The following is a 26,733-nucleotide window of genomic DNA, read 5'->3' as shown; positions in this document are numbered from 1 at the left end:
CCACTCCCACCATCCAGCTTTGTGGGCTTTCCCTTCAAGGGAACAACCAAGGTGCAGCCAGTAACAGAGCTGAGTGTGGGTGGAGAGGAGTGGAGGGGAGTGGAGTGCAGACGTCACATGACTTCATATGTCATTCAAACAGAGGTGTGGTGGAGGAAGCGGGGTAAGCGGAGGTTGGTACGGCCTTTTGGCTGAAAGGAAGAAGAGGGAGGGACTATCAAGTAAGTAGAAGGCAATCTACAGATATGGAGATGAGATGATAAGGAGATGATTAACACTGGGTTGTGCAATGACATGCACACACACTCTTGCTGGGAGATGACGTAGCAAAACGCTAATCATTTTTGGGGGGTTAAACTAACCACAAAAGGTTTTTTTTTTTTTTAACTATTCTTGTTCACTCATACCATATGTGTAATATACTCATTCAGCCATATGTGTAATAATGCATTAATATTTCACATTTTTCAATATTTGGAATTCTGTTTTTGAACCTTACTGTGATATTCTACTGTATACTTTAGTACCTATGTGGTAAGGGCATATTTTCTTTGTATACATTTAGTTTTGCAGTCTTTGAGCTGCTAAATCCAACCCAAGTAGTCACTGAGAGGGGATGAGAGTGCAGTGCTTATATTTATAGAAACGACATCAACATGTCAACAGGTTATTGCCCATTTACCCAAGAATGACAGCCGCGTCCCTTTGGGTTAAACATTCGGGGTTAGAACAAGGGCTAATCTTAATTTAAAGAGGGTGCTCCTTGAAACAAGACAGAATTATCTTTGGGTCACACGTTTGGTAGATTACAAAAAAAAACACAACTACAAGTAGACTATTTAACACTTAAAAATGTTATCCATTTAATATCTAAAGCAATTTCCCCATTATGGCCACAAATAAATGTTTTAACAGATTACTCCTGTAAGGCTTCACAATGAAAATGACCGGCACGTTCATGATGGTTTCAGCTCTGTTACCACACTGTAGGTGAGAGGAACACTCTGTCTTGAAACAGGAAACAGACTCTGCCACAGCCTTTCACTCTACTTGTACTGTACTTCATGTGTCTAGCTACACATTTCATCTTTATTTCATTTTAGACTGCCATGTATTTGGCTGGCGTTATCACCATAACCACGTTTGGAGGTTGGGGTGCGCACATCCACAAAACAATCATCCAGGTGCGAGACTCGAGTGCATTTTAACACTTTTAAACACAACCTGTCATCTGTCAAATACATTGGTATTGAGCATGTCTCCACTCCCAGACGTGGAGGAGACATTGATAACATTTTGCTTAGAAGGGAAGCATTTTATATAAACATGCTAAACACCCTGTCCCCAAAGGGCCTTAACATGGATTTTGATCTGAGGCCATTACTTTGACTATTCACCTCAGTTTTCATTGTGATTACATCTAATGTATATTTAGTGTATTTTTCATACAAATTAACAAATTATTTTAACAATGATTGTTTTGATTCTTGTTATTGACAATCTTTTAGACTATGTTTTTTGTATATTGTTTTGGTTGTGATTACTGTGGTCTTCTTTGATGTTCTTGCCAGCGCTTTTAGGCGCATGTTATGCCACTTGTCACCTTAGGGTGCGCACAACTGTCAGGTAGCCTACCCTACAGGTCATGTGATATACTGTAAGTCATTCCAGATCATTGTTCTCATTACCTGAGGAAGATCCCACTGGTGGATCAAAACATTGCCATTTGTATAAAAAAAATAACGTTCACCTTTTTGGAGCTCATTCCCAGTGTGCAGACATTTCATCACCATAATCAAACATATTTATGACAGATTGTGTCATTCTATTGTTTTTTGTGTAATGTACTGTTATAATATCCAAATGACACAAATGCGGTATGTACATTTTAAATAACTACTGACTTTACAGATACAGATTTATACTGAATTAATTTCTACAAACTGCAATTGAAGTTAAGAAATTGAACCTTAAATACCCGGAAACATTAACTATGTAAGTGCAGGTGTGACAAACCAGTTAACAAACCAGGCAAACAAAGCAGTGAGTGCTTATCAATTAATGGTACAATCAGTGCATGGACAACATTTTAAATGTAATTCAAAAGCCAAATTCATATCAGAGTACTTTAATATCTTATGAATGCACATCTTTACAAATCTGTTCATGGAATTCTTTCTGTAGTAAATATCAAGGACATAATTCATTCAAAGAAAATGAAAAGGACACACACAAAGACATCAAAAGGCAATCTTGAAAAACTGACAAGATAATCAACAACACAGGTGTGAATTGAAAACAAAGCTGATTTAGTGTTATATTGATAAGAGTTTGTCATTTTCTGGAGCCGAAGAAGGTATGGCACAGTATTGCCATTGCAAAATTCCTTGCCTCGTTGCATCGTTTCAACCGTGTGCAAAAACCTCTTTCACATTGAGATCACAATCAATGCTGACAAATAAAAGAAGCCTACTGAGTTAACTGTAATGGATCACATCACGTTCCACATCTAATATCAGTTGAGAATAAGAGATGAGAATTGGCACGTTACTGGACAGTAACATGCACCTGTGTTTCCTTCCTTAGCCAAGCAGTATGGAACTTGTGTCAAAGCCGGGTGGATGAAAGGTGTCAAAAGGTTGATGAAAATTACTCCCTGGTTTTAACTCGTCATCTAAAACATGTGTTGCTTTTCTTCAGAAATGTCGGACCAAGTATGTATCTGTTACTAAAATGGATCATCAAGGCCAGCTCGTTAACGATAATCATGGTCCATTTTCTGTATGTGCCAATGTTAAATCTTGACAATGTAATCATGTTGGGTTGAACTCCCAAACCACAGATACTCACAAACAACAACAACAACAACAATAATAACAATCAAGTGCACTTATAACCACAGAACATTTCCAGTTCATTGCAGGTGATGGTCCGCTTTATGCTTCCAATTCTGCTCCTATCTAATAGAAGCATTGGCATGCTTCATCATTGTACTGTATATGTGGTGCCATTGCACAGCTACACATGCCTGGACTTTTAAGTGTTTTCTGAGGACGTTAAAAGCAAGAGTTTTTATTTTTTAATTTCAGGGCTCAAAGAGGTAGACAGCAACTTTACCCTGTCAGCACAACAGAGGTTATTTAGTGTGTGTGTGTGTGTGTGTGTGTGTGTGTGTGTGTGTGTGTGTGTGTGCGCGTGTGTGTGTGCGCGTGTGTGTGCGCGTGTGTGTGCGTGTGTGTGTGTGTGAGCGTGTGTGTGCGCGTGTGTGTGTGCGTGTGTGTGTGTGTGTGTGTGAGCGTGTGTGTGTGTGTGTGTGTGTGAGCGTGTGTGTGTGGGGGTGTATTGATGTGATAGAGATTATGCCAAATGAGACTAACACACACGGTGTGATCATAATAAAACTAAGTGTTACAGAAATTACGCCACCTCTTGTTCTGTCATTTAGTACCACTTCACAACTGTGAAAATGCACAACGGCCCTCTATTTGTATTTCAGTGAAGCAAACATATAATACTATGTGCTCAAAAAAATCAAGTTAAGTTCACATCAGATGCTCACACTGGCAACGTCCTGTCAATGATCCCATTCATTCTACAGCTGATGCATTGCAGACGTTGGGAAGTGTGGCTTTCTTAGTGTAATTGGTTGATAGTGCTCTTAGGTGAAAGTGGTAAAAAAAATGAAATCAGCCTCATGCAATTCAATACATTCATCTCTCAGAGTGAAGACAACACGAGATTGATATATTCAAAAAGTGAAGGAAACCCAACAAGGATAAGCTCAGAGGAGATTGTTGTTATCCTCCACCAACTCTTAATCCAGTCAGCAAAAAAGTATTCCACAATGACAATATTGTACTGTTCATCACAAGACTGTTTAAAATATAATTTAAAAAAACATGAGACTGACTAAAGTACTGAATAAAGCTTTTATGATAGAAAAATAAAAAAACAATTAGGCACTAAGGTGCTTAGAGTTTTGTTTCGGCTGATCAATGATTGTCACATCACTGCGTTCATCAGACGATCTTTCAAGAGAGAAAGAGGAGCTAGTAAAGAAAAGACACATGAAAGCACACAGACAATTCTGATAACGGTTGTGGACAGCTGTGGACATGAGAGGACGAGAGAAGAAACAGACGACAGAAGGGAACCGTTTGGCGGACCGTACATCTGACTAATGTATTCGAAAAAAGGCTTTTGCTTAGACTTGGTCAGTCCGATGTTCCACAATGTGATTACTCTCGTCATAAACAAATGCCTTTGGACGGAGCTCATCCTTAACTCCCCTTGCAACGTGCACTTCTGGCCAGGCCAAACGGTACAGCCAAGCAGGGAAAAGGGGTCAGTTGTCCCGGGCTCATGGAGAACGAGGCCCGTAGAACTGGGTCCTCATTACACTGTATGTATTGAGATGGGGGGCCTTTTGGATGACTTTGTCCCGGGCCCGGCCAAAGCTGTCAGTGGCCCTGCAGCTAAGTTCATAATATACACATTCAACAGAGAGAGAGAGGGAAGTCCACATGGCTCTGGACGGGGGAGCGCTCAATCACCAGATGACTAAAGCTGTTTGGACAGACGCGTTGTTTACTCCTGTTGAGATAGCCAGGGGTGGGTTCTTTCAATAGTCCCCTCTTATCTTTTCAGCATCTTCATGTTTGACGACAACACTTCCTAAAACTCGAGCCACTTTCAAAGGGAACACGGTGAGACGCACGGAGGTCCTTTGAAAACATGTTAAGGTCTGACTAAACCATTTAGTGTTGCGAAATACCACAGCATTTTGGGGAAACGGGCTCATTTTTAGATCGTTCTTCTGAAATGTAATCATGACGCATTTTTTTTTTTAGACGTCAGACGACTGGGCGAGTGCGTTCTACCTGAGAAGTGTTTGGTAACACAAAAGCGCTCTAGCCTCAATCTTCTTGAGAGAGGGTGTGAAGAGGAATAAGGCTTTCAGTCTGTTCACTGTCTTCTGGTAACCTGCAAAGAGAGAGTGAGAGAAAAAAAATGTTAACACCACATAGAAAAAAAAGACCTACGATTGTTGACAGTTGTTGGTGACAGTGAGTTGGAAAAGATATCCGTAAAATGTGCTCTTGGAAAGCTCACTTTAGACACCCCTGAGGCAAACTTTAAATCACACTCTCTCATTATACCTGTCCGCTAGACCGCAATCACAGCTGTCTTCTCACTGCATGCTTGGTTTGGCCCCCGTCATGTCGACACGAGCTACCACGCCATTACTGTACAACTACAGCTCCCAGGGGCAGAGCTACAGAGGAGGCGAGCAGGACATTTTGCCTGGGCCCAGGTTCCTCCAGTGCTGCTGGTGGGGGCCCTATTGTAACCTTAGCCGTGCGTATTGGGGGCTATACATCTGTGCTTTGCCCTGGGGCCCTGAGCGCAATTATTCTGCCATGGGCAGCGCCCCCTGGAGTTAGGGTTTGGGTAATGCTAACAGCTTACTGGTAGCTCATCTAGACAAAGCAGCCTCCTGACAGAACACTCCCCCTAACCATGGCCACCACAGACACAGCCCCAACCAGAGCCATGACCATAACTGCCACCTTTTATGGAGTCTACACCCACATTTTAAGCTTATTTCTGCACTCTTCTGGTCAGCTGGAGCGTTATCAACACATCATTTGGGGACACAAATAAAACGGCTAAATTTAGGAACCAAGCCCCCCCCCAAGTGAGATTCTCAATGCTCTTCCTAATATACTGTTATTGCTTAAGTTTCAATAATTTCAGAGGATGCATTTAAATTAGAGATGCACCGGATCCTGATTTTTAGGATCCTGCCGGATACCGGATCCACTCCTTAAGATCCTGCCGGATCCGGAACCGGATACCGGATCCTACGAAAGGGTTGAAACACATAGCCTACTCACACACGTGGGCCCTTTTTATCACGTTGGCTCAAACTATTTTGACTGAAAAGCCTCGGCTACCGGATCCTGGATCCTGGAACCGGATCCGGATCCTGTGAAAAATCCTATTATCCTGCCGGATCCGGAACCGGATCTTGGATCCGGTGCAGCTCTAATTAAATACATGTACTGTTTATATCTACAAGACCGACCAGTGTCACAGAACGTTACCGATACACAGGTTTTGATTTTAGTTGCTTCCATCCAAGTACACCTTCTGCACGCGTAATGTGTGAACATATTATTATTTACCGAAAACGTTTTTTGCGGCAGATGAAGGCAAACATCCGCCTGAGTCCCACGGTGACGGGGTCCCAGTTGTTGTAGTGGCACAGTAGAGTGGCAGTGAAGAAGGAGAGGAACACGGGAACGCTCCCCACGAAGAACATCCACGAGAAATGCACCTGTCCACAAAAACACAAGTCATGATTTAATAACCACCACAACCTCTGGGGCCTACACTAAGAAGCTGGTTTCAATAGTAAAGTTAAGTTAAAGGTTAAGTTAAGAGGTACCGTACATCATCTAATAGAAGAGCCTAGAGTCCCCATTTTCTTAACCATTGATTACTTAACGCCTTTACATCCTAATTGTCGCCAAAATGGTAATGACGAAGAATACTGTATATCAATTATTAAAGACTCTAAGTCACCGATATGTTAAGGTAAAGTTGAAGTTTTTTTCCAGAAAAGACTGAATAGGCCGGTCAATGGGCCCATCTTTGTGAAGACACCACACTGACTTAAGCCGGGCATACACTGTGCGGTATTTTCACTCGTGGGTCTTAAGCTTCTGCTCACACTGCACGATGGAATTTCACTGTTTAAAAGTTCACAACTCACGACCTCACACTACACGAGCCGACAGTTGGATGCGAGCGAAATGCTTCCACCGTACGACGCGACAGGCATGTTTCCCTGGTCTGCAGAGGGAACATGCGCACCTGAGGTGGAGATGAGGTCGCGCTCAACAGCGAATCACACGGCCCTATTCATTTGTGCATGTGAAGTGTCAAATCGGGTCGTAGCACTGCTTTAACTGTGCGATTTACGCACGAGCCACGACCAGAATTTCAAACCGTTTTGATTTTCTTGCGACCCTGCGATTGCACGATCGTGAGGCAAAATCGCTTGTCGTTACCCCATGTACACTGCACGATGCGAGACTCACGATTGACCTGCGATTGAGCAAGAAATCGGCCCGACTCTCAAAAAGTCGTGTGAGTGCCAAATCGGGGCAAAATCGGGGCAAAAGTTGCACAGTGTAAGCCCAGCTTTAAACTGATGACAACCTGTTAGGGTCCTCCCAATTATATGAGCCATGGAGACTCTAACCACCAGGGCCATAAGACCCTACTCTAACCACCACTCCAGACCAGTGGCGGAACAATTGCACACAGGGCCCTAGGGCACATCACGGAGAGGGCCCCCAATATGGCTTGCCAAGGTGAAGATGGGGCCCCCACAACCAATACTGGAGGGACCAGGGCCCAGGGGCAAGAGCCCCACTTGCCGTCCCCCCGCCCCCCACAGCTTCGTCCCTGCTCCAGACACATAAACTTCAGTTGGGGTGGGGTGACAGTGGTAAACATGACTAGTATTTACCCCTCCTGGCCATGTCATGTGCAACTGGCTAGAACAATGAGCAAATGTTTTGTGGATCATGTTTCATGTCAACATCCCCCCAAAATAGACTACAGTATCATTCTGGACAATGACCATCATGCCTCAAGCAGCTAGAGCGCGAGACACTGGTCTGCACACTGGGTTTAAGCTCAGAAAATAATATAAACTTCATTTAAAGAACGGATATGTTTCGATGCACAAGTGGAATCTTCCAGTGTGCATATCACTCTCCAGCACTACTACTGTCTAGCTTTTATGGATGTGTGCACCCTAACTTTCAAGCAGCTCCTTTTCTTTGCAGTCTCCCAAGTAAGCTATCCAATTTCTTTATTAATTAGGACTTCACCATGCTTAATGGTTGGAGAATGTGTTGATATTACTTATACTCCTAATATAGTTCATATTCCTAATTAATAAAGAAAAAATGACTAATCTTACTTGGCTTTATGAATTGCATGCAAAGGCAACAGCACATTAAGATAGGCATTTAGATTTATTTCATCATCAGTCCTTACCTTCTGCAGAAACATGTCTGCTATGATGGACAGAGGTATTGTGAGGCTCAATGATAACGTTCCTATGAGAGATGACGTCAGAAAGCAGCCCCTGCAAGGAGAGTAGAAATAATGCATATTACGAAACATGGTTCATGATCAAACAGTTCATTAAGACAAACTATTCATGGTTCCTCTCACATAGCGAACAATAATAATAATAATAATAATTCTTGTTCCGTTTTATTTTCCACACATTTTGCACAAATTCACGTAGCACCAGAAGCAGCTTTAAAACCCAATTCGATATAGTACCGATTCCAGCTTTAAAGCGATACTGTCCCATTTTTGGAAATAAGCTTATTTTACACCTCCCCTTGAGTTAAATAATAGGGTTTTACCATTCTCCTGTACTTTCAACCGTTCTCTGGGTATGGCAGTGCAAATTTTACCTCCATGCTAGCAGTTAACATTGAGTCCTATGAGACCAGCTCGCGGCTAACTGGTCTTATAGGACTCAATGTTAACTGTTCGCTTGGAGGTAAAATGTGCACGGCCATAACCAGAAAACGGTTGGAAGTACAGGAGAACGGTAAAAGCCTATTATTTAACTCAAGGGGAGGTGTAAAATAAGCTTATTTCCAAAAATGGGACAGTATCACTTTAAAACCCACGGTACCACACGGTACCCACGCGTGGCGATCCTACACTGACTGGCGCTCCGGGCGTCGCCCCCTCTGGAGCCACGCCCCCACAAATGCGACCTAACACCTGGCAGGAAAAAAACCTGCTAAAGAACAGCTCGAAAAACAGCTTATAACTGCTGAGAAAAACGGTAATACCATGATAATATAACAACAATGTGGTAAGAGGGCAGAAATAACATGTTAAAGGAGAGATATGGTGTAAAATGGCTTAAATATTGTTAAACACCGTATTTCTCCTTTAATAGTGCTAATTGCTCTTTAATAATGCTCATTCCTTATATGACTTGTGCATATGAAGAAAGTGGCAATAAAAGCTGACTTGACTTGACAAAATGGCGATTTTCACAATTGGGGGCGGAGATTCGCGATGGTGCCAACCCCTTCCTGGTACTGCTCCAGTCAAATGCCCTGTCGGCCCGCCCCTTTGACCGCCCTGGGTATCAACACCTAGCCTGGCAACGCCATCCTATGTGCCCACAATTTTTTATTGACGAAGTCAACAGTCGGCTATTGGCCCAGACTAATCAACACCAGCTTTAAAGCAAGATATGACGATACCAAAACTAGCTTTAAACCCCAATTTGACATGGCACCAAAACCCAACTTTAAAACCTCTTGCGTCCAAAGCCACTCACCACAGCCAGAGGAACTCTGAGAGCACGGTGCCAATCAGGCCGTTGATGAGGATGTAGGTGCACACCAGGTTGCTGGGCAACTCGAAGGCCTCAAAGCCGGTGTAGTGCAGGAGCAGGAAGCCAGGCCAGAGGAAGAGGAGGTTAAACAGGCCCAGGAAACCTGCAGAGACATTAGGGAGACATGGGTTTAGACGGTGGTCTTCAAACTGGGGTCCGGGGACCCCTGGGGGGTGGCAAAGGGGTGCCAGGGGGTCCGCAGCAGGTTAGCAGGAAAAGTATGCACAACAAAGTCAATGATTTCATAAACTGAATAACTAACGTGAAACCAAAATAAACCCAAAAAAAGCTATACACTACAGAATATTCTAAACAGCATTATACTAGTCTTTTGCATCTCTGAATTGTACAATTATTATTGCTATTATTTAATTCAGTATATCCTAGTGGGGCAGTGCCACACAGACCTAGAAAAAATAGTGTGGCACAACCCATGTGAAGGGGGCCTTGGCTGGGATGTATTGGTGTATGGGGGGCCTTGTTATGGTTAAGTTTGGGAACCTCTGGGTTAAGATAAAGCAGAAATACAAGAGGACATCAGGGTAAGAGCAAAATCATCAACCAAAAGAGTTTAACGTCTCAAAAAAATTAACTTGTGGAAATTAAAAATTGAATGGAAGCAAGTGTGTGGACACTTTGTTTTTGCATTTGTTCATAGGCCCATGTTGCGTTGTAAACACAATTTCTCTGTTGTAATTAACATTTCATTTAAAAAAAGACCAATAATGGATTATGTAGGCATTCACAAAACAATTCTGGTGCAGTTTAAATTGTGCTCTCTTTAGGTTGTGTGCAGCACAGAAATCACTTACCAAAAAACATGGGAATGTCCATTTTCCCCTCTCGATCAACCTTCCTTTTTATCATGACAATGTAGACCGCGTATAATGCAGCCCCTGCTAAGGACCAGAGGGTACCTGTCCAGCAGAAGAACACAGTCAAATTTCACACACATGCTGCATATACTGTATATGCAGCATCCAGCATCAATGGGTTAAATTAACTCATCTAAGAATTGTTCGAAACGCTCTGGTAAGAGAGAGATGATGATTACCAAAGGTGCCTTTTCCACCAGAACTCTCCATGCTTGAAACGCTGACCAAGGCCACTCCTCCAATGCTGAGGAAAAAAGAACCGCAACATAAGTCTGTTTGGGTCCACACACACCGTGGGCCTATACTACAAAGCTGGTTCAGGATAAGTTAAGGTTAATCATCTAATAGAAGAGCCTGAAGTCCTCATTTTCTTAAGAAAAGCTCTTGTATTAGATGATTTACCTCTTAACTTAACCTTAACTTATCCTGAACCAGCTTTGTAGTATAGGCCCCCTCTGTACCCAATGTAAAAGGATAGTCAGGAATAGCATTGTATTGTCCTTGAGGACGTGTGTCTGTGTGTGTGTCTGTCTGTTGAATAAATGTCCTTAATTTCCTCTGGGATCAATACAGTGCCTCTATTCAAGGACTACTCAAGATGCTTTGATCTGTCCAATGTCTGTATACTGTATGCAGCAGTGTGCTTTGTTTAATCTGTTGTGCTATTTGTTGGTGCATTATGTGTGAGCATCTTGACACCTCAGGCTACGTTTATACGATGACTATCAAAACAGAAGACATGAAAGTACCGTCTCGTCTTCATTTTTTCCTATGCCTCTTACACAAGGACAATTGTGAATGGAAACGACAAACTGTTTTATCTAAAGTGTCTTTTGTTTACACGGCAACCTCGCAGTCGGGACCTGAAGACACAAAATATGAAGAGAGAAGTGTGATGTGAAGGTGAATAGGACGTGAACATGTTTTGGCTTTTTTGCCGTGTAGATGGAGACGCAACCCCGCTCGTCTGGAAGGAGTCTTTGGATATTTGAATCTTCAAGCCCAGATGGCAGGGTTACCGTGTAAACAAAAGGCCCTTCTGATCAAATATTTTGTCGTTTTCCCCTCACAATCATCCTCTTAACTTCCGGATCTTACCTGAGCGCTACAGCTAGGAGCTTGGAGAGTGTGAAGCGGTCACTGCTACTACTAGGAAAGATGGCTGCCAGGATGAGGGTAAAGAGACCTGCCAAGAGAAGAGAGGTCACGTCCTTTTTTGCACAACACATCACAACAAGAAGATGAGCTACTGTGTATACAGCGCTGTACCTTTGACCTCTTCATTTATTTACGCTATTTATTTGCGAGTTTTTAAGAATTTAATTTTATGTTTTGAATGTCTTCAGGTGCTGCTTTAAACAAAATGCACAAATAACATGTACATGCACACAGATGACCTGCACATGAAGACCTATGTGCAAGTCATCTGGCAGAGTTTGCTCACCTGCACTTCATAAATGATATTGTTTTCTGTTTTGTGCAAAGCATTTTGAGAGATGTGGCAAGCTTTGACATAGTGGGTTTTCCTGTTTGTACAGCAGCTAATCTCACAGCACCGCAGTCACTCCCACCAACGCCAAGAGCACATTCCACTCTTTAGTGGCTCTTTTTTAGGCTCTGTGCTGCCACCATCTGGCCACACTAAGCCATTACTTACAATCAGACACCAACAAACTAAAGGTGAAAATATATACTGCAATATACATGTATAAACATAAGAATATATTACTGGTTGAATGTCCATCTAACCATCATTAGATTAATGAATATCACAGATCACGGTTAAAATTACAACTTTGAAATATCACAAAAGAAAAACAATTACCAGAAGTGGATGACAAAATATTCACAATGGCCACTTCAGTGTCTGACAGCGCTTGTTGATAAGAAAAGTTGGCCAGGAACCACTGTGGTGGGAAAGGAAGGAAAATAAGAAGTAAGCCAATGTAAATGCTGGAAAACACACACACAAAACAAAAAAACAAATAATATAAATGCGGCACTAATATCAAATCTAATCACGGCATTGGAAACACTATACGTGCCCATATGGGGCAGCTGTGTGCTAACGTTAACATTTTGTTGAGGCATGCGCAGACCATCTGTGGTGGGGGGTGAGGGCTTCTGCAGCCGTCTGCAATGTGTAGACTGCTTGCCTTGTAATGTAAGCATAAAACTTGGCCTTAATAGTTAGGACGGTGGATAAGAGGGCTGCAGGTTCAAATCCCACCCATGTGTGTCCATCTAAAGTACCCTTGAGCAGGGTACCTACAAGTGTCAGGTAAGTGTTATGAAATGTAGGGTAATATGTTAGAAATGCTGGAAAAACACCACAGGGTATAGGGAGCCTGAAAAATCGCTCGACCAAATTACAAGTCAGGACACTACCAGAAATGTTGAGAACTCACTACGAAGCACACAAAGAAGCTGATTTTGGCCACTTCCGACACGGTCAGCTTGCCGGCGGTTTTGAGCAGCGACTCCTGGTCCTTGCATGCGGCGTAGGACATGCGCGAGAGCTTGGCCTCAAGTGCCTGATTGGACGGCAGCTGCCGGATCTCCATGATGTTGCTGAAGCGCACGCGGCTCTTCTTAGGGGACTGGGCTGCAGAGAGAAGACGGGAAGCTGGTTAACCAATTGATGCTGGATGCATATACGCTGCTTTGACACAGCATTTAGGCTCATGAGATTTTAGGTTTTTCAAAATAAAAAATGTGAGTATGTTACAGCTGAATGAACACATGACAAAGCAAGAGGAGTGTCTTAGCCTCCAAAGCACATTAAAACATGAAATAAGTTGCATTTAAAAGCTGACATATACAGTATATATATAGGTTTTTATAGCCTGAGGGCACATTTTCCCAAAAAGGGCTTAGGCACTCAGCAGGCATTTTTTTTGCAGGTGCCTTGGGTCAAAATTGGTTAAATAAAATACAGTGCATCACTATCCTTATCAAAATGTCATATTCAGCTTTTGGTTGAAATGTCAAGATGAACCTAAAATGCAGCACTGTGTAGCCCTTACAGGTGAACTTAATATGATGCTCTTCAAACATACTGTATCAATGCAAATGTCCAACAGAACAATGTTTGCACTTCGCAGTGCAGTGCAATCTTCTTCACGCCACCTATTTTCTTACAGGATGTTGAGTTCAATTGTAATATCCTTCACTTTTTATCATGCATTAACCTGAGTAATCAGCCCATTCATTGTCATTACAGTACCAAAAATGGAGTAGGTTTGGAATTGGTATTTAGGTGTCTTCACTGAACAGCGCATCTACTCACCAACTTCACAGTCTGAGCTGGCGGTGCTAATGATGTCCAGTGAGGAATCCTGAAACTTCACTGGAACATAGAGGGATTCACTCTGGGGGGAGATGGAAAAACACTGAAGATAAATGTTTCAGACATCTATTTAGCAATATACCGAATTGTTTCACATTCTTGACGTCGGATATCTGGGTATTTCTCACATTATTCCCAATAATCAAGAAGGGACCAATATAAATATTTATGTGTGGGACAACATGCTGTTTTCGTCCCCATTGGCGCTCATGTAAACAAGAACAACTGACACCGTATACAGACAGATAACTGATTCATTGGCTTGGTCAGAAAAGTCCAACAACAAATATGTATTCCTGACCAGGTTCACCTATGTCGCAATATCCTGAGTCGTTTCACATACACTGTTTGGTGAAGGGCTGGGGAATAGCCCCACCTATAGCAAGTGTCTTTTTAAGGACTTTTATTGTCTTTGTTTGTGCATGTGTGCATTTTCACATGTGAACCCCAGACAATTGGCGCCACGCGGCAGCCTCCAGAGTAAGTGTTTGAATGTGGCGTGTGTATGTATATTTTGAAAGCGCTTTGAATTCAACTTCATAGTTGTGATACTGCGCTATGTACTGTACATACATGTTGTATTGTATTGTATCACGCTGAGGTAGCAAACATGTGTTTACCAACACCAAACAGCCAGGCTTGTTGTTACAGCGGCACCCAGAGTAACACCCACAACTAGTGGAGGTCACCCAATCACATATTCTGCAGTATAAATGAAAACAAAATCCACAATAAGAGTGTGCTTACCAGGGAGTTGCTATAGCCATTCTCGGCTATAAAGGGAGTAAGACATTCTTCGGCATCTGAGAACTGTAAAGAGGAACACATTTCAGCAGGTTACACCATTTTTATTTATTAACACATTTTGCACAAATTTTACCAAGAACACTCTACACAGTAGGCCTCCAAGGCACTGTGTAGCAAATCACACACTCCCTGCAGCCATTTCATTTGTGTAAATACATTTCAGTCCAATTGCCATTGCTGATCAGACAGAGCAATGAAACATATGCAATATGACATGAAACTAAATGTGTTTTTTTGCTTTAAAAAAAAAAAAAAAAAAATCCAATACAAATCTCAAGGAAGGACAATATAAATCTCAAGGACTCTGAGGAAGACGCAAGTGTGCTGAAACATCAGTCACTAAAACTCTAAAAAAGTATGCTGAGTGCTCCGGTCATCCCTGAGTCCAGTCACTGACAAGTAGCCCAGTCTGTCTTGATAAATCTCAAGCCTTCAAAAGGGTGAAAAGAAGAACACTTCTTGACCAAGCCATAACGATATAGACCCAAGTTTAAGTTAACAACATATGACATGACCAAATTTGGATTTGGATTTGGGCAGCCATGGCCTAGTGGTTAGAGAGTTGGTCTTTCAATCTAGGGGTTGCCGGTTCGAATCCCCCACGACCTCTCCCTACACCTCCATCCATGGCTGAAGTGCCCTTGAGCAAGGCACCTAATCCCACATTGCTCCAGGGACTGTAACCAATATCCTGAAAAATAATGGTTGTAAGTCGCTTTGAACAAATGAAAGCGTCAGCTAAGTGAAATGTAATGTAATGTAATGTAATTTGACCAATCTTCCGCAGTATTGACAGTTGTAGGCTAACCATAGAAGTATGTATTGGGCTGTTTTTTGGGGAGGTGTTACTCACTAGTGTTGGATGCGGACGCCGGAAGCCACCGCTGCACTGCTGACTCCATGGTCTCCAAACCAGGAAGCCCAGGAGATACAGGATGAACATGGACGTCTTGGCAAACGTGCTGAAGAAAGGCTTGTTGTACTCCTCCTGTTTGAATATGTACTGCCGGAGACAAAATAGAGTGCATTTCAAATGTCAATATCCTGGCAAATTTCCAAAGTTATTGCAAGGCTACGTTTGCACTGTGAGAACTTTTTTTATACAAATTAATTCAGTCCACTAACCAGACTAGACAGCAATGGTTTCAAAGAACATGCTCACCAATGGTACATGATCACCATCCTCCAAGACGGTGCTTTGATGACTAACCGAATTGGGTACAACAAGGTAGAGGGGAGGAAGGGAAAAAAACAAGTCTGATGTCTAGAGAGGACGGGAGAAGATGACTTACTGATGTCAGCTCAGAAGAGGCCACCCAGATCACATCCACCAGAAGGAGGATCAGCACCCCGAACACCAGGCGCCTCTTCTGGTTAACCACACTACCCTGGGAGCCCATCTGGTTCATCATAGTCCCCCACACCGGACGAAGGCTGTCCAATACAAACAACAGCAATCAGAGATGGAAACCAGGGGATATACAAAGCACATGATTAAGTGATGAATCCCACTTAGTTAACCTACAGGAAGTGGTAAACCTGCGAATAATACATGCAGACATCATTTAGTTAAGAAAGTGAGGACTCCAGGCTCTACTTAACCTGGTTTACTACTTAACCATCATAGCATACCTCCCTGGCCCCCTGGCCAACGCTAAGTGTGTGTGCGTGCGTGCGTGTGTGTGTGTGTGTGTGTGTGACGGTAAGATGGAATGTTTGGTGCCCCCTTCAACAAACACAAGGGCAGGGTCATCCCAATGCCCTCAGTGAACAGGTAGAGAGGAGGAGGGATACTTTAATCAGATAGGAAATCCAAGGTATCCAAGCTGCACAAGGTGAGGCCGAGGAGGAGGATAAAAATATGCATGGACACATGATTGTGGGACACATGCATAACTATGAGAGACACTATGAGTTTAGAAATATACTCACTGGTGCTTTATTGGGTACACCTCTCTAGTTCTGGGTTGGACCCCCTTTTGCCTTCAGAACTGCCTTAAATGCCTGCAACAATACTCGGGTAGCTGTGGCATTCCAAACAAAGATCAACTGGTACTACTAAGGGGCCCAAATTGTGGCACGGAATATCCCTACACCATTATACCACCAGCCTGAGACGTTGATGCAAGGTCCTGACCTTTCCACCTAAGTGTTGTTGCATAAATCAAGACTCATCAGACAAGGCAATATTTTTCCAATCTTCTAGTATCCACATAGAGCTATATTATATATTGAGAGCCTGTGCAAATTGCTGCCTTCTGGCACCAACAGCCATGCCATGTTCAAAGTAATTTTTAATAACCTTTCGTCCCCCTTCTGATGCTCGGTTTGAACTACAACAGATGAGCTTGACCATGACATGCCTAAATGCATTGAGTTGCCGCCATTTGATTAGCTGATGAGAAATGTGAAAAAGAAGTTGGAGAAAAGTTGGAACCGTGCGAGCCAAATAAAGTAGGTGGTGATGAGTATGGCCGTATGGGAGGGGAATGGGATGATGTCCAACACCAGAAAGGCGGGAACTACATGGGTGACAGCAAAATCTTCAGGCAATATAAGAATCTGGTGATACATACTTGACAGATGGATGCTGATACTGTACATGTGCGTTTTCGTGGGATCTCCTATCCGACTATGTAATAACTAGGACTGCTTGTCATCATACTAACAACACACTTAGGTCTACACTTTGGTTTATTTAACAGAGAAGTCAGTACGAGCCACTATGCGATGATGAAACGACAAACAACCTACTCCTTGGAAAGCGTAGTTACCAGCCGCGAATAAGTAAATAGGAGTTGGATGCGGAGCTAAAGCTCAAACTGAGACACATCAAAGGCTTCACGAAGGGTCAGTTTAGCTTCCATATAATGCAAATCTGGTTGCTGCTCTCTTTTCCTCCTTTACAAATACCTGCATCACTGCACATCACCCAACAGGTCTAGTACAGGTGAGCGAAGGACCATATGCAAATACGGTACAAACATAGGGGTCAAACATGAAAACTCGCTCAAGAGTTAGCCATTCCGTGTGGATTGAGCGCTTACATGGACTTGATAAACATATGTTGTGTAATAAATACCAATCAAAGTAATGTACTAGCGCGCTCCTTATAATATTTGTGTGAAAGGAGACATTATTCACTCGTATTCACGATATTTAGTCAAACGTATTAGGTCACGTATTCGGTTAGCTTGCTAGGTATGCTAAAAACAATCACAGTGAGGCTTTTTCTGCAATACCCCCTTCAATCGACGCTTGCAACATCTAAACAAGTCAGGCTTACCAGACAGTTCTTCATGGATGGGGTGAATTTTCCTCCATGTGCTCATCCGTTATGGTCGTCTATTTAATTCTTGATTGCTTCCAGTTTATGGAGAAGATATGTAAAACTTCGATTTGATGTTTGGGTTGGTTTTGCTCATGTGACTTAACTTAAGGGAGAGGATTGTGGGTAAAGTAGTGCATGACTACCACTATGGCCGATTAGGCACCAGTATTAATACTACAGTTCCCGCAAGTCACGTGGTCACCTCTCTTAGCCCTTAACCCTTTCTGGTGTTGATGGATGTTTGAAGCAAAGTGCAATCTCTACCTGTATGTGAGACTTTCCAAAAGTGTGCAGCCAGGGAGGTTACAATGGGCTGCTATTCTGCAAGAACAAACGAAGCATGGTTGTGTGCTGATATCAGTGATCGGCGCAACACAAGGTTATCATAGAATAGATTCAAAAGGTTACATGTTTGGTGAAACTGGTCAACAATAGATTGTCCAAATTGTCTCCAGAAGTGATCATTTAGCATCCTTCAAGCACGTCAAGAAGACAATCCCAAATCAAGAAGTAGGAAGCTTCAAATGGTAAGCTGTTGTTGACCATATTCTACTATCACATGTGCAATATGATTATGCTTTATTATTTTGTGTAGTTGGTGATTGAAGTTGGCATGAACTTAACTGTCATTTGCAGTAAGCCTACCTGCGGTATGGTGTATCCCTATGTACACCTATGGTGTATCCAAACAAATAAGATGCTATCAATCCAAGGGCGCCAGAATGAGTTTTAAAGTGGTGGTGCAGTTTTTTTTCTTCATTCTTTATTTGTTGAAAGTGAAAGTGAAAGCCCAATGGGAAACTCCAACTCCCATTGTCATTGTGACACAGCACTCCACAGCACACAAGTGAACACTGCACACAACGAAATTGCATTTATGCCTCACCCGTGCAAGGGGGCAGCCCTCAGTGGCGCCCCATGGGGACCAGTGCGGTGGGACAGTACCATGCTCAGGGTACCTCAGTCATGGAGGAGGATGGGGGAGAGCACTGGTTGATTACTCCCCCCACCAACCTGGCGGGTCGGGAGTCAAACCGGCAACCTCTGGGATGCAAGTCTGACGCCCTAACTGCTCACCCATGACTGCCCATTTGTTGTTAACAATGTTACTGCTGCTCAGCTGCTGCATTCCACTCAGTTGCCTCATTTAGGGAGCCCAAAAGTGGGCATGCAAATGTACCACTGCATCCCCCTTTCCGGCACCTATGTACGAATCACACCCAATAAGAACTGAACTAGGCAAGAGCTCTTTTTTATACTATGCTCCATACATTTGGAACGATCTTCAGAACACACTAGGCTTACACCTAGAGACCCTCCTAAAAAAAAAAAAATCAGCTCTTACAGAGCAGTGTAATTGGTTTTGAATATGGTGCTCACAGGTCTATGTTTCTTTTACCATTTAGCTGACAGCACTTTTTTGTAGTTGATTGTTGGTCTTGGTAGTTTAGTCCTCTGTCTTTGTGTCTTTCTTTTGCAACTTTTAACTTGCTGCCTTTTGGCCACTCCCTGGAAGTCAACAGGACCTTTCCTGGTTAAATAAAGGTAAAAAAATTAAAAAGTAACATAATTGCCCACCAAATTTGTAAACTGCTGTGTAGTGAATGATGCACGTTCAACATGACCCACAAATTCTTTTAAAAGATACATATTTATTGCAAAATAGACAGTAAATAGAAAGGCCTTGTAAGTGTTTTGGTCCCCCTTTAACATGCAAGATACTTGAATTACATACACAAGAAGGCCTAGTTACATGATTTACAGGTAAGCTTACATCAAATCATTTCCCCTAATTGTTTTTGGCTTGCTGGAATGTGACACTGCAAAGTGCATAGATGAAGATAAAAAAGGACATTAAGTGCTTATTTCCCTTTACACTGAGTCCCATGTATAAAGATTCCCTTATTGATAGTAATCTAGTAACCTAATTTTCCCTCGTAAAAAAAAATACATTTAAAAGATTTCAATAAAAAGTCATACGTTACAAAATATTTCTGCATACATCCAGTTTCCCTGCATTTTCAATTCATGATTTAAAAGAAAAAAAACACTAAACAAATATAGCCTGAGATATACCCTTATAATCACTTCAAGTGGAAAATACAAGATACTGTAAAGTTTGTCATAAAAAAAGTATAAAAGTTAAAAAGTAAAGGCACTTAGGTGCTCTTACGAGTTTCACTATGGCTGTAGTATGAGTTAAAGCTTTAGCGCATGTGCACTATGACGAGTTGTAAAAACTATAAAAACTATAAAATACACAGGTAGAGAAACTTCCACAGTAAAAATGCCCTTTCGAGTTGATATGGAATTGTCCTATAGAGGCAGCCTATTTTTTGGATCATTCATGCCCATTATTAGCCTGATTATCATAGACTTTCAAATCTCGATTCGATTTTAGAGGCAATGCCACCGAAGGTGTTGCGTCACTAGGAGGGCGCAGCCTGGCTAGACCATTATTACATGCGGGCTGTGTGTGTGTGAGCGTGCGCGTGTGTGCATGTTTGTAGCTGTGTAAAATATGAAGGGTTTTGTTGCAAAACGGTGTATCCACCATTTTTGACTTTTGCATTTCATTATTTGAAATGACTGCTCAGAGGTCCTATCACCTACGTGTCAATTCTTGCCATTGAAATATTTTGGGAACATACTTTTTAAACCTACTGTATATAAATGCATTTTCCAATGCAATGCAATAGAATGCCCAATGCAAAAATGTCAGTTTCCCAACATTCTACAAAGTACACGGCTTTGCAACGCAACCCTTCATCTCTATAGTCAGCCCTTCTATCTTTTTTCCACACATGTTAATTGATCAGTTCATCCATAAGGTCTTTCTCGTTAGTCTGTAGGGCTTGAAATAAGATTTTTGCCGCTGCCTTGGTGGTGGTGGCTACCAGTATCACCCTCATCTGTTCCTGAGGTACTTTTTCAGCGCGTGCTTTGGCTACCATCTCCGGATGGAAACCCTCTTGGAAAAGATAATCCAGAATAGACCCCACGTTTTTTATCCTTTGTATCAAATTCACATTGTTGGTTTTGAAGAAGAGAAGCTTATCTACAAAGAGAAACACGGTATGTTATTGAAATAGACACATTGCTAATCCAATCTAGCTTGAGTGCTAACTGCTAATAGGATATACATGTACACAGATGCCTAACCACTGAATGCTCTTAAGGTCTAGATTTGCTGCTAACCAACTTGTGAAGTATTTGAAATAACAAAATAATTGTAAAAGCAATTCAAATGGCAAAGAACCTTAAGTTAAATAGCTATGACATGTTTACCACATTCAAGACAAAAATGTCAAAACATTACATGCACGATATACAGCAGCAGTTTACTGCATTCTGTCCTCAATCAAGTCTTACCTGGGACTGTGGTGCAAGATGTACTATTTCCTGCATTTCCACCTGGAGAAAAGGAGATTTAAAAAGTTGATTTCTGGGAAACATTGGTTTTCCTTCACTTAACTCATTCAGTGCCAGCCATTTTCAAATTCAGACCGGGGGGTTGCCAGGCTTTTTTCAACGTTTGAGTGATTTTTCAAGAGCCATAAAAAATTTAGTTCTTTGTCCATGTGAACAAAAAACATACCAGATCAACGTGTTAGGCCCCGCCCCCCATACAAAAACGCAATTGACTTGATATCAAGTCTTTGGCACTGTGCCATACATTCTGAAAAGACTCGTTTTCAAGTCCATGGCACTCAAAGAGCTACACGCCTTTTGAAACTTCTCCTCTACACGGCTGTGCCGTGTCTCAAATGCCGCATTTGTGCACTTCGGGCACTGTTTTTCAGTGCCTAGGACGCTCACACTGAAAATTTCAGTTGAGCCAGTGCACTGAAAGTGCCAGGATGATCCCCTAACAATGGCGGAAAAATGCAGTGCTTGAATGATGGACACTGCACGCCCTAAACGGCGGCCATGTTGACAATGACATGGAGGAAATGTGGCACTCAGTTCAGTAGAAGAGTTTGGTCAACAGTCTTCTAATTCTGTAAGTAATGTTGATGGGACACCAACCTTTTCATGCCAACCAAAGTATTGTATGTGTGATTGTTGTCCTTTGGGGTGAAGGAAATGGAAATACAAGCACCAGACGCTGTGCATTGTAAACAGTAGCCAACTCATATTTTGGCGAGCTAATGCCATGCCCAGCCTTCACTTCCAGCGAGGGCACAGTGCATAGTGCTCAAATTTTTTCCACGACACTATGCACTAAAGACCTCACTGATTGTCAGTGCACTGACAAAAGTGTGTCATTTGAGACATAGCCACAGCCTATGTCCGTCCATTGCCCAATCTTAATTTGAGAAACCTCCAGTCTAGTTTCATTTTCTTTTTCAGACTGAGACATTTCTTAATATCAATTCAATGGTAGTTTGTTTTATTTATTTACATACCTTATACCTTACCTGCACTTTGAGAGGACTTGGATTTAGAGCTGTAAGTAAAAGAAAAGTCCACATCCCCATCCACAGTCGAGCCTGTTAACTTTGGGGCAAATATGTGGCTATTATTTGTTGCCACCAAACGAGAGCCACTGCTGGGAAAGTTTGCTGGTGGGCACACTTGGGAAGAAGTAGCACTGCATCCTGAAAAGAAGCACATGAAAACTCCAGTCAGAATTACATACATTAGGAGGGTGTGATTTGCTTGATACCCCTGTGTCCTGTGCATTATTTTCATCTCGGGTTAATGTAGCTTCACAGTCTGCACATAAGTCTCTTCTTTCAGCAGGATGAAATGCAATACAAGCAATCCATGACTTGGATGAATGAGAATCTACATATTGACGAGCAATTGCAGTTGGACACATCCTTTCAAAATGATAGACTTACCGTCTTGCCCATGTATATCAGCTTTCATTTTGTAAGACTTCAAGTTGGTGTTGGCGGTCTCAGCTGCCACAATGGTACTGTTTTGGTCTGCATACATCGGAACACTTCCTGCTCCTGAAGCTCCTGAAAATTAAGCGATGCATTTCATGAGCGATACACACTACACTGACAAACGGAATAGTACAATTCAATATGAGGAACATGACCAACCTTGACTGTTGATTAAGTCCTTTATTTCTGGAAAAGTATCACCCAGGAACTTCACCAGCTGTTGACATTTCCCTTGTTCTTTCCCTAGCATGACCTCCAGTAGTATCTTCATCCCCTCCTTTCCACCTTGCTTGATGCAGCTCTTCGACTCCTTATATGATATATCCTCCCCAACCTGATCCAACACCTTATCAAGGTGACTGGCTAACAGCGTGCATAGTTTGTCTTTATTGGACTGGAGGAATTCCATGGCCTAACTGATGTGCCTACAGGAAGAGAGACAGAGAATGCACAATTACAAAGGGCATAATAAAAGAAAAACTTTCCAGTTTGGCAATTGACTTTCAATGTGTTTTGTTTAGTCCAATTTGGCATCTTCGATCATAATTCCAAGAATATTTTATATAAGAACACACATGAATAACTTTTGATGGATTGGTTGATTGATCGATGGATCCCCAAAATTGGAGGACACCAAAATGGCATAGAATCTATTTAGGGTTTGGAGTCAGAGGGGCATAAGTGTCATTTGACCACCCTTTAATCAACTATATTCATTTACCTTTAACAACAACATTATAGCCATAAATATACTTATATGAGGTAGTCATTAAAACACAATATGATGTCATATTTAACATATTCTAAAATCTTGTAAAATCTGAAAAATACTTTTTTAAAAGTATGTCAAATTAATGCGCACCAAATTAAGAAACGATACGTTTTTTTCCCCCTTTTATTTCAAGTACACATTATGTGTCTGTCTCTCCACTTATCTATTTAGTTTCAGAGGTGTCAAAAGTAAAAGTACTTTTGTGGTGTAGGCTAATTACAACACTTGCAGCACATGGCATTACATAGCTGTTACACCATTTATTCCATTGTACCAAATGAGATGAATAGACTGTGTTGTTACTGAAAAACATCGAAAATCTACACCACAAACTCGATCCAAGCAGTGCAGAGTTTGCTGATCGTAAGAGAAGTAGGCCTACACGGGTCTACTGGTTACTCAGATAAGTGTGTTGGAAGGAAACGGTGTTTCTTTTTTTTTTTTTACTTTTACTTTTACTTTTGACACCTAGTTGAATTTACCCTGGCCACTTCCCAAAACATTCAATTATCACTCCTGTTGTGCCTTTAGTGCTCCATTCTCAATTATGAAATATGTCTTTGATTTCAAACACTTGAACATTTAGCGAAGACCTACTACACTTTTAAGCACTTACATTTCATTTCCTTTGTTGTAAGGCACTTTACTTTTTCAGCCTATCTACCGGCAAGCCATTGGTGTAAATGGGCACGCCGTTTTGCCTCAAAGTTTGAAATGTTTCCAAAATATTCTGTCTCCGAGTTTAAGGATGTTGCTACAAAACGTTAATTCAAACCCACTGGATGTATTTCTGAATAATAGGCCTAGGCCTACTTCAAAGGCAGACAAGACATTTAGATAGATCGCGGTGCTGCAAGCACATCGCTGCATGTTTTGGCATGTTCAGCAATAGGCTCATCTGACAAATAGACTGGGAAAAGTTTTACTCCGTAACTCGTAAACGTTTTGTGTTTCCTCTGAGGTTACGTAGGCTATTCAGATCGTTTTTTTTTTTATAAATGTGTGTGTACAATCATTACCTTGCGAGCGTCGTTCTCTGAAGCTTCGTAAGCTTATAGTTCCTCTTTCGATATCGCCCAATGTCTCGGATGGATGTGGAACCGAAAGCAAAGCGCGCAGTGATGCATTACAATATGCGACCTTGCCTCCTCCACTTGTGCTTGTCTCCTCGTCCCGCCTCCTGGCCCCTCCTCCGTGGAGAAAACGATCAAGTTTTTCAGCTGTCAGTCTAGCCACAACAACTTTTGAGGGACTGTTTTTCATTCACCATCCCAATTGCAAATTTTGCAAGATGTTGAAATAATGCTGTTGTCAGTGATGTCATCTTGGCATATTACTTCCTGATACGAGGAGACAAGCCCAAGTGGAGGAGGCAAGGCCGCATATTGTAAGGGACTCAGTGTCAGTGCCCTAGTGCCCAACGCCACAGACATCATATATGAAGACTATATACGTCATCGCGTATTTCAAGCACGTCCGCACAGGTCGGCCATATTAGAGCAGCCTAAACTCTCCACAGACTCTCCGTTACAGCTGAAGTAAAGTGAAGAGTTGAAACGTTGGGATACTTAAAAATGTATTCTGTTGCTTCGCTGAAATATTGACACGTGTTTATAAATGGTAGGGCTCCTTAAAACTTAAGTGTAGACTGGGGTAAAACGCCCAGGAGAGTAATAGGCCTATGCTTCCCACTTAACCTATTTGTCCAAAAAAGTAGGCCTAGACCTACAGCTTAAAGCGATGGTTCGGAGTAGAATCACCCTAATGCCATTTGAACCGTGACACCCATCCACCTTTACACCCGAAGTGTTTTCAGCCGCAGGCTTACATCAACAGAGTTGCCGTGTTATTCGATGTTTATTCCGGTTAGCTTGACTCAAGCGCATATGGATACTGGGCACCGTCTCCAAACTTTCCCCACAAAAATAACATGTCATGACACCAAACTTCTGCAGTAGCACAAATATGGTCTGTACTCACGAAACGAAGCATTTGGAAGTTTGGAAATAGTCCAGGAGTTTATTATTATCAACACAAGCCGAATAGCTTCTCTGCTGCTAAAGCTGCGCCAACGTTACTTCCGTCATCTAAGACAAGCATGTAAGAGTCCTCAACGAAGCTCATAATATGCACAATGAAAAGTGAATTCAGCATCAGTATTGATAACGAAAATCCTTGTCTAATTGATAGTAGGTAAGATTTGAAATATCTTTTAAGTATTGCCTTGAAAATATAAGCCTTAATCACAATTCAGTGAAAACTTTTTTAACACTCTCGTCTGGAAGTTTGTTGAAGACTTTTACGGGCTTGTCTCATATGACGGAAGTAACGTTGGCACAGCTTTAGCAGCAGAGAAGCTATTCAGCTTGTGTTGATAATACTAAACTCCTGGACTATTTCCAAACTTCCAAATGCTTCGTTTCGTGAGTACAGACCATATTTGTGCTACTGCAGAAGTTTGGTGTAATGACATGTTATTTTGTGGGGAAAGTTTGGAGACGGTGCCCAGTATCCATATGCGCTTGAGTCAAGCTAACCGGAATAAACATCGAATAACACGGCAACTCTGTTGATGTAAGTCTGCGGCAGAAAACACTTCGGGTGTAAAGGTGGATGGGTGTCACGGTTCAAATGGCATTAGGGTGATTCTACTCCGAACCATCGCTTTAATACACATTTTAATCATCGCTGTGCATTACGTTAACGGCATGGATATATTCATTGCATCAAATTCAGGGGTGGAAAAGTAACTTATTACTTTTACTCAATATTGTACTTGAGTAGCTTTTATGAATACTTTGTACTTTTTAAGTACATTTTTAAATTAATACTTTTACTTGTACTTGAGTACATTTTGACCCAAGTACTTTACTCAATTACACTGGAACCTGGCCTGAGTACTGAGTAAAAAAAATGACTGAGAGACAAGGTGCCATGCACAATAATGCCACAATCCGCCAGAAATGAAAGATTGTGCAGGATGGCACACAGCATTTCCACTATTTTACTATCTTGTATCAATGTATTGGATGATGGCTGGTGCCAAGCAAGAGATAGAGGTTATGGAGGACGATATTAAAGAAAAATAAACATGACATTCTCAAGAGGAAAGCTAATTAAAAGTAACTAAGTACTTTTTACTCAAATTACATTTTAAGTGAAGTACTTTTTACTTTTACTTGAGTAGATTTTTAGATAGGTACTTTTACTTGTACTTGAGTAGAATTTAGGCAAAGTAAAGATACTT

General features: G+C 41.9%; 2 protein-coding genes across 5 annotated transcripts; both read right to left on the bottom strand.

Moving 5' to 3' along the window:
* Window positions 1-170: 170 nt before the first annotated feature.
* On the bottom strand, window positions 171-17,990 carry LOC134461035 (solute carrier family 35 member F5-like). Of its 2 annotated transcripts, XM_063213767.1 has the most exons (15): window positions 17,772-17,990; window positions 15,778-15,919; window positions 15,339-15,488; window positions 14,426-14,488; window positions 13,619-13,700; window positions 12,738-12,934; window positions 12,155-12,236; window positions 11,428-11,515; window positions 10,509-10,573; window positions 10,267-10,371; window positions 9,398-9,557; window positions 8,077-8,167; window positions 6,189-6,340; window positions 4,881-4,983; window positions 171-191 (listed from the first exon to the last, which is right to left on the bottom strand). In XM_063213767.1, exons 2-14 carry the CDS (start codon window positions 15,895-15,897, stop codon window positions 4,917-4,919), a joined length of 1,422 nt encoding a protein of 473 aa, XP_063069837.1. In that variant the 5' UTR covers window positions 15,898-15,919; window positions 17,772-17,990; the 3' UTR covers window positions 171-191; window positions 4,881-4,916. The 2 variants fall into 2 exon arrangements, with proteins under 2 accessions (XP_063069837.1, XP_063069835.1); XM_063213765.1 differs by lacking the exon at window positions 171-191 and having other exon boundaries at window positions 2,113-4,983.
* Window positions 17,991-19,490: 1,500 nt separating this feature from the next.
* Window positions 19,491-24,573, bottom strand: LOC134461703 (uncharacterized). Of its 3 annotated transcripts, none has more exons than XR_010037373.1 (6): window positions 24,506-24,573; window positions 22,874-23,139; window positions 22,664-22,786; window positions 22,226-22,417; window positions 21,189-21,230; window positions 19,491-20,874 (listed from the first exon to the last, which is right to left on the bottom strand). XR_010037373.1 is itself a non-coding variant. In XM_063214581.1 (6 exons), exons 2-6 carry the CDS (start codon window positions 23,121-23,123, stop codon window positions 20,624-20,626), a joined length of 846 nt encoding a protein of 281 aa, XP_063070651.1. In that variant the 5' UTR covers window positions 23,124-23,139; window positions 24,506-24,573; the 3' UTR covers window positions 19,491-20,623. The 3 variants fall into 3 exon arrangements, 2 of the variants coding, with proteins under 2 accessions (XP_063070651.1, XP_063070652.1); XM_063214581.1 differs by having other exon boundaries at window positions 22,238-22,417; XM_063214582.1 differs by having other exon boundaries at window positions 22,238-22,417; window positions 22,664-22,777.
* Between the last annotated feature and the right edge of the window lie 2,160 nt (window positions 24,574-26,733).

Source organism: Engraulis encrasicolus, chromosome 13, assembly GCF_034702125.1.
Source record: "Engraulis encrasicolus isolate BLACKSEA-1 chromosome 13, IST_EnEncr_1.0, whole genome shotgun sequence".
Lineage (NCBI taxonomy): Eukaryota > Metazoa > Chordata > Actinopteri > Clupeiformes > Engraulidae > Engraulis > Engraulis encrasicolus.
The sequence above is the reverse complement of the archived record's forward strand: the minus strand, read 5'-3'. Positions and strand labels throughout refer to the sequence as shown.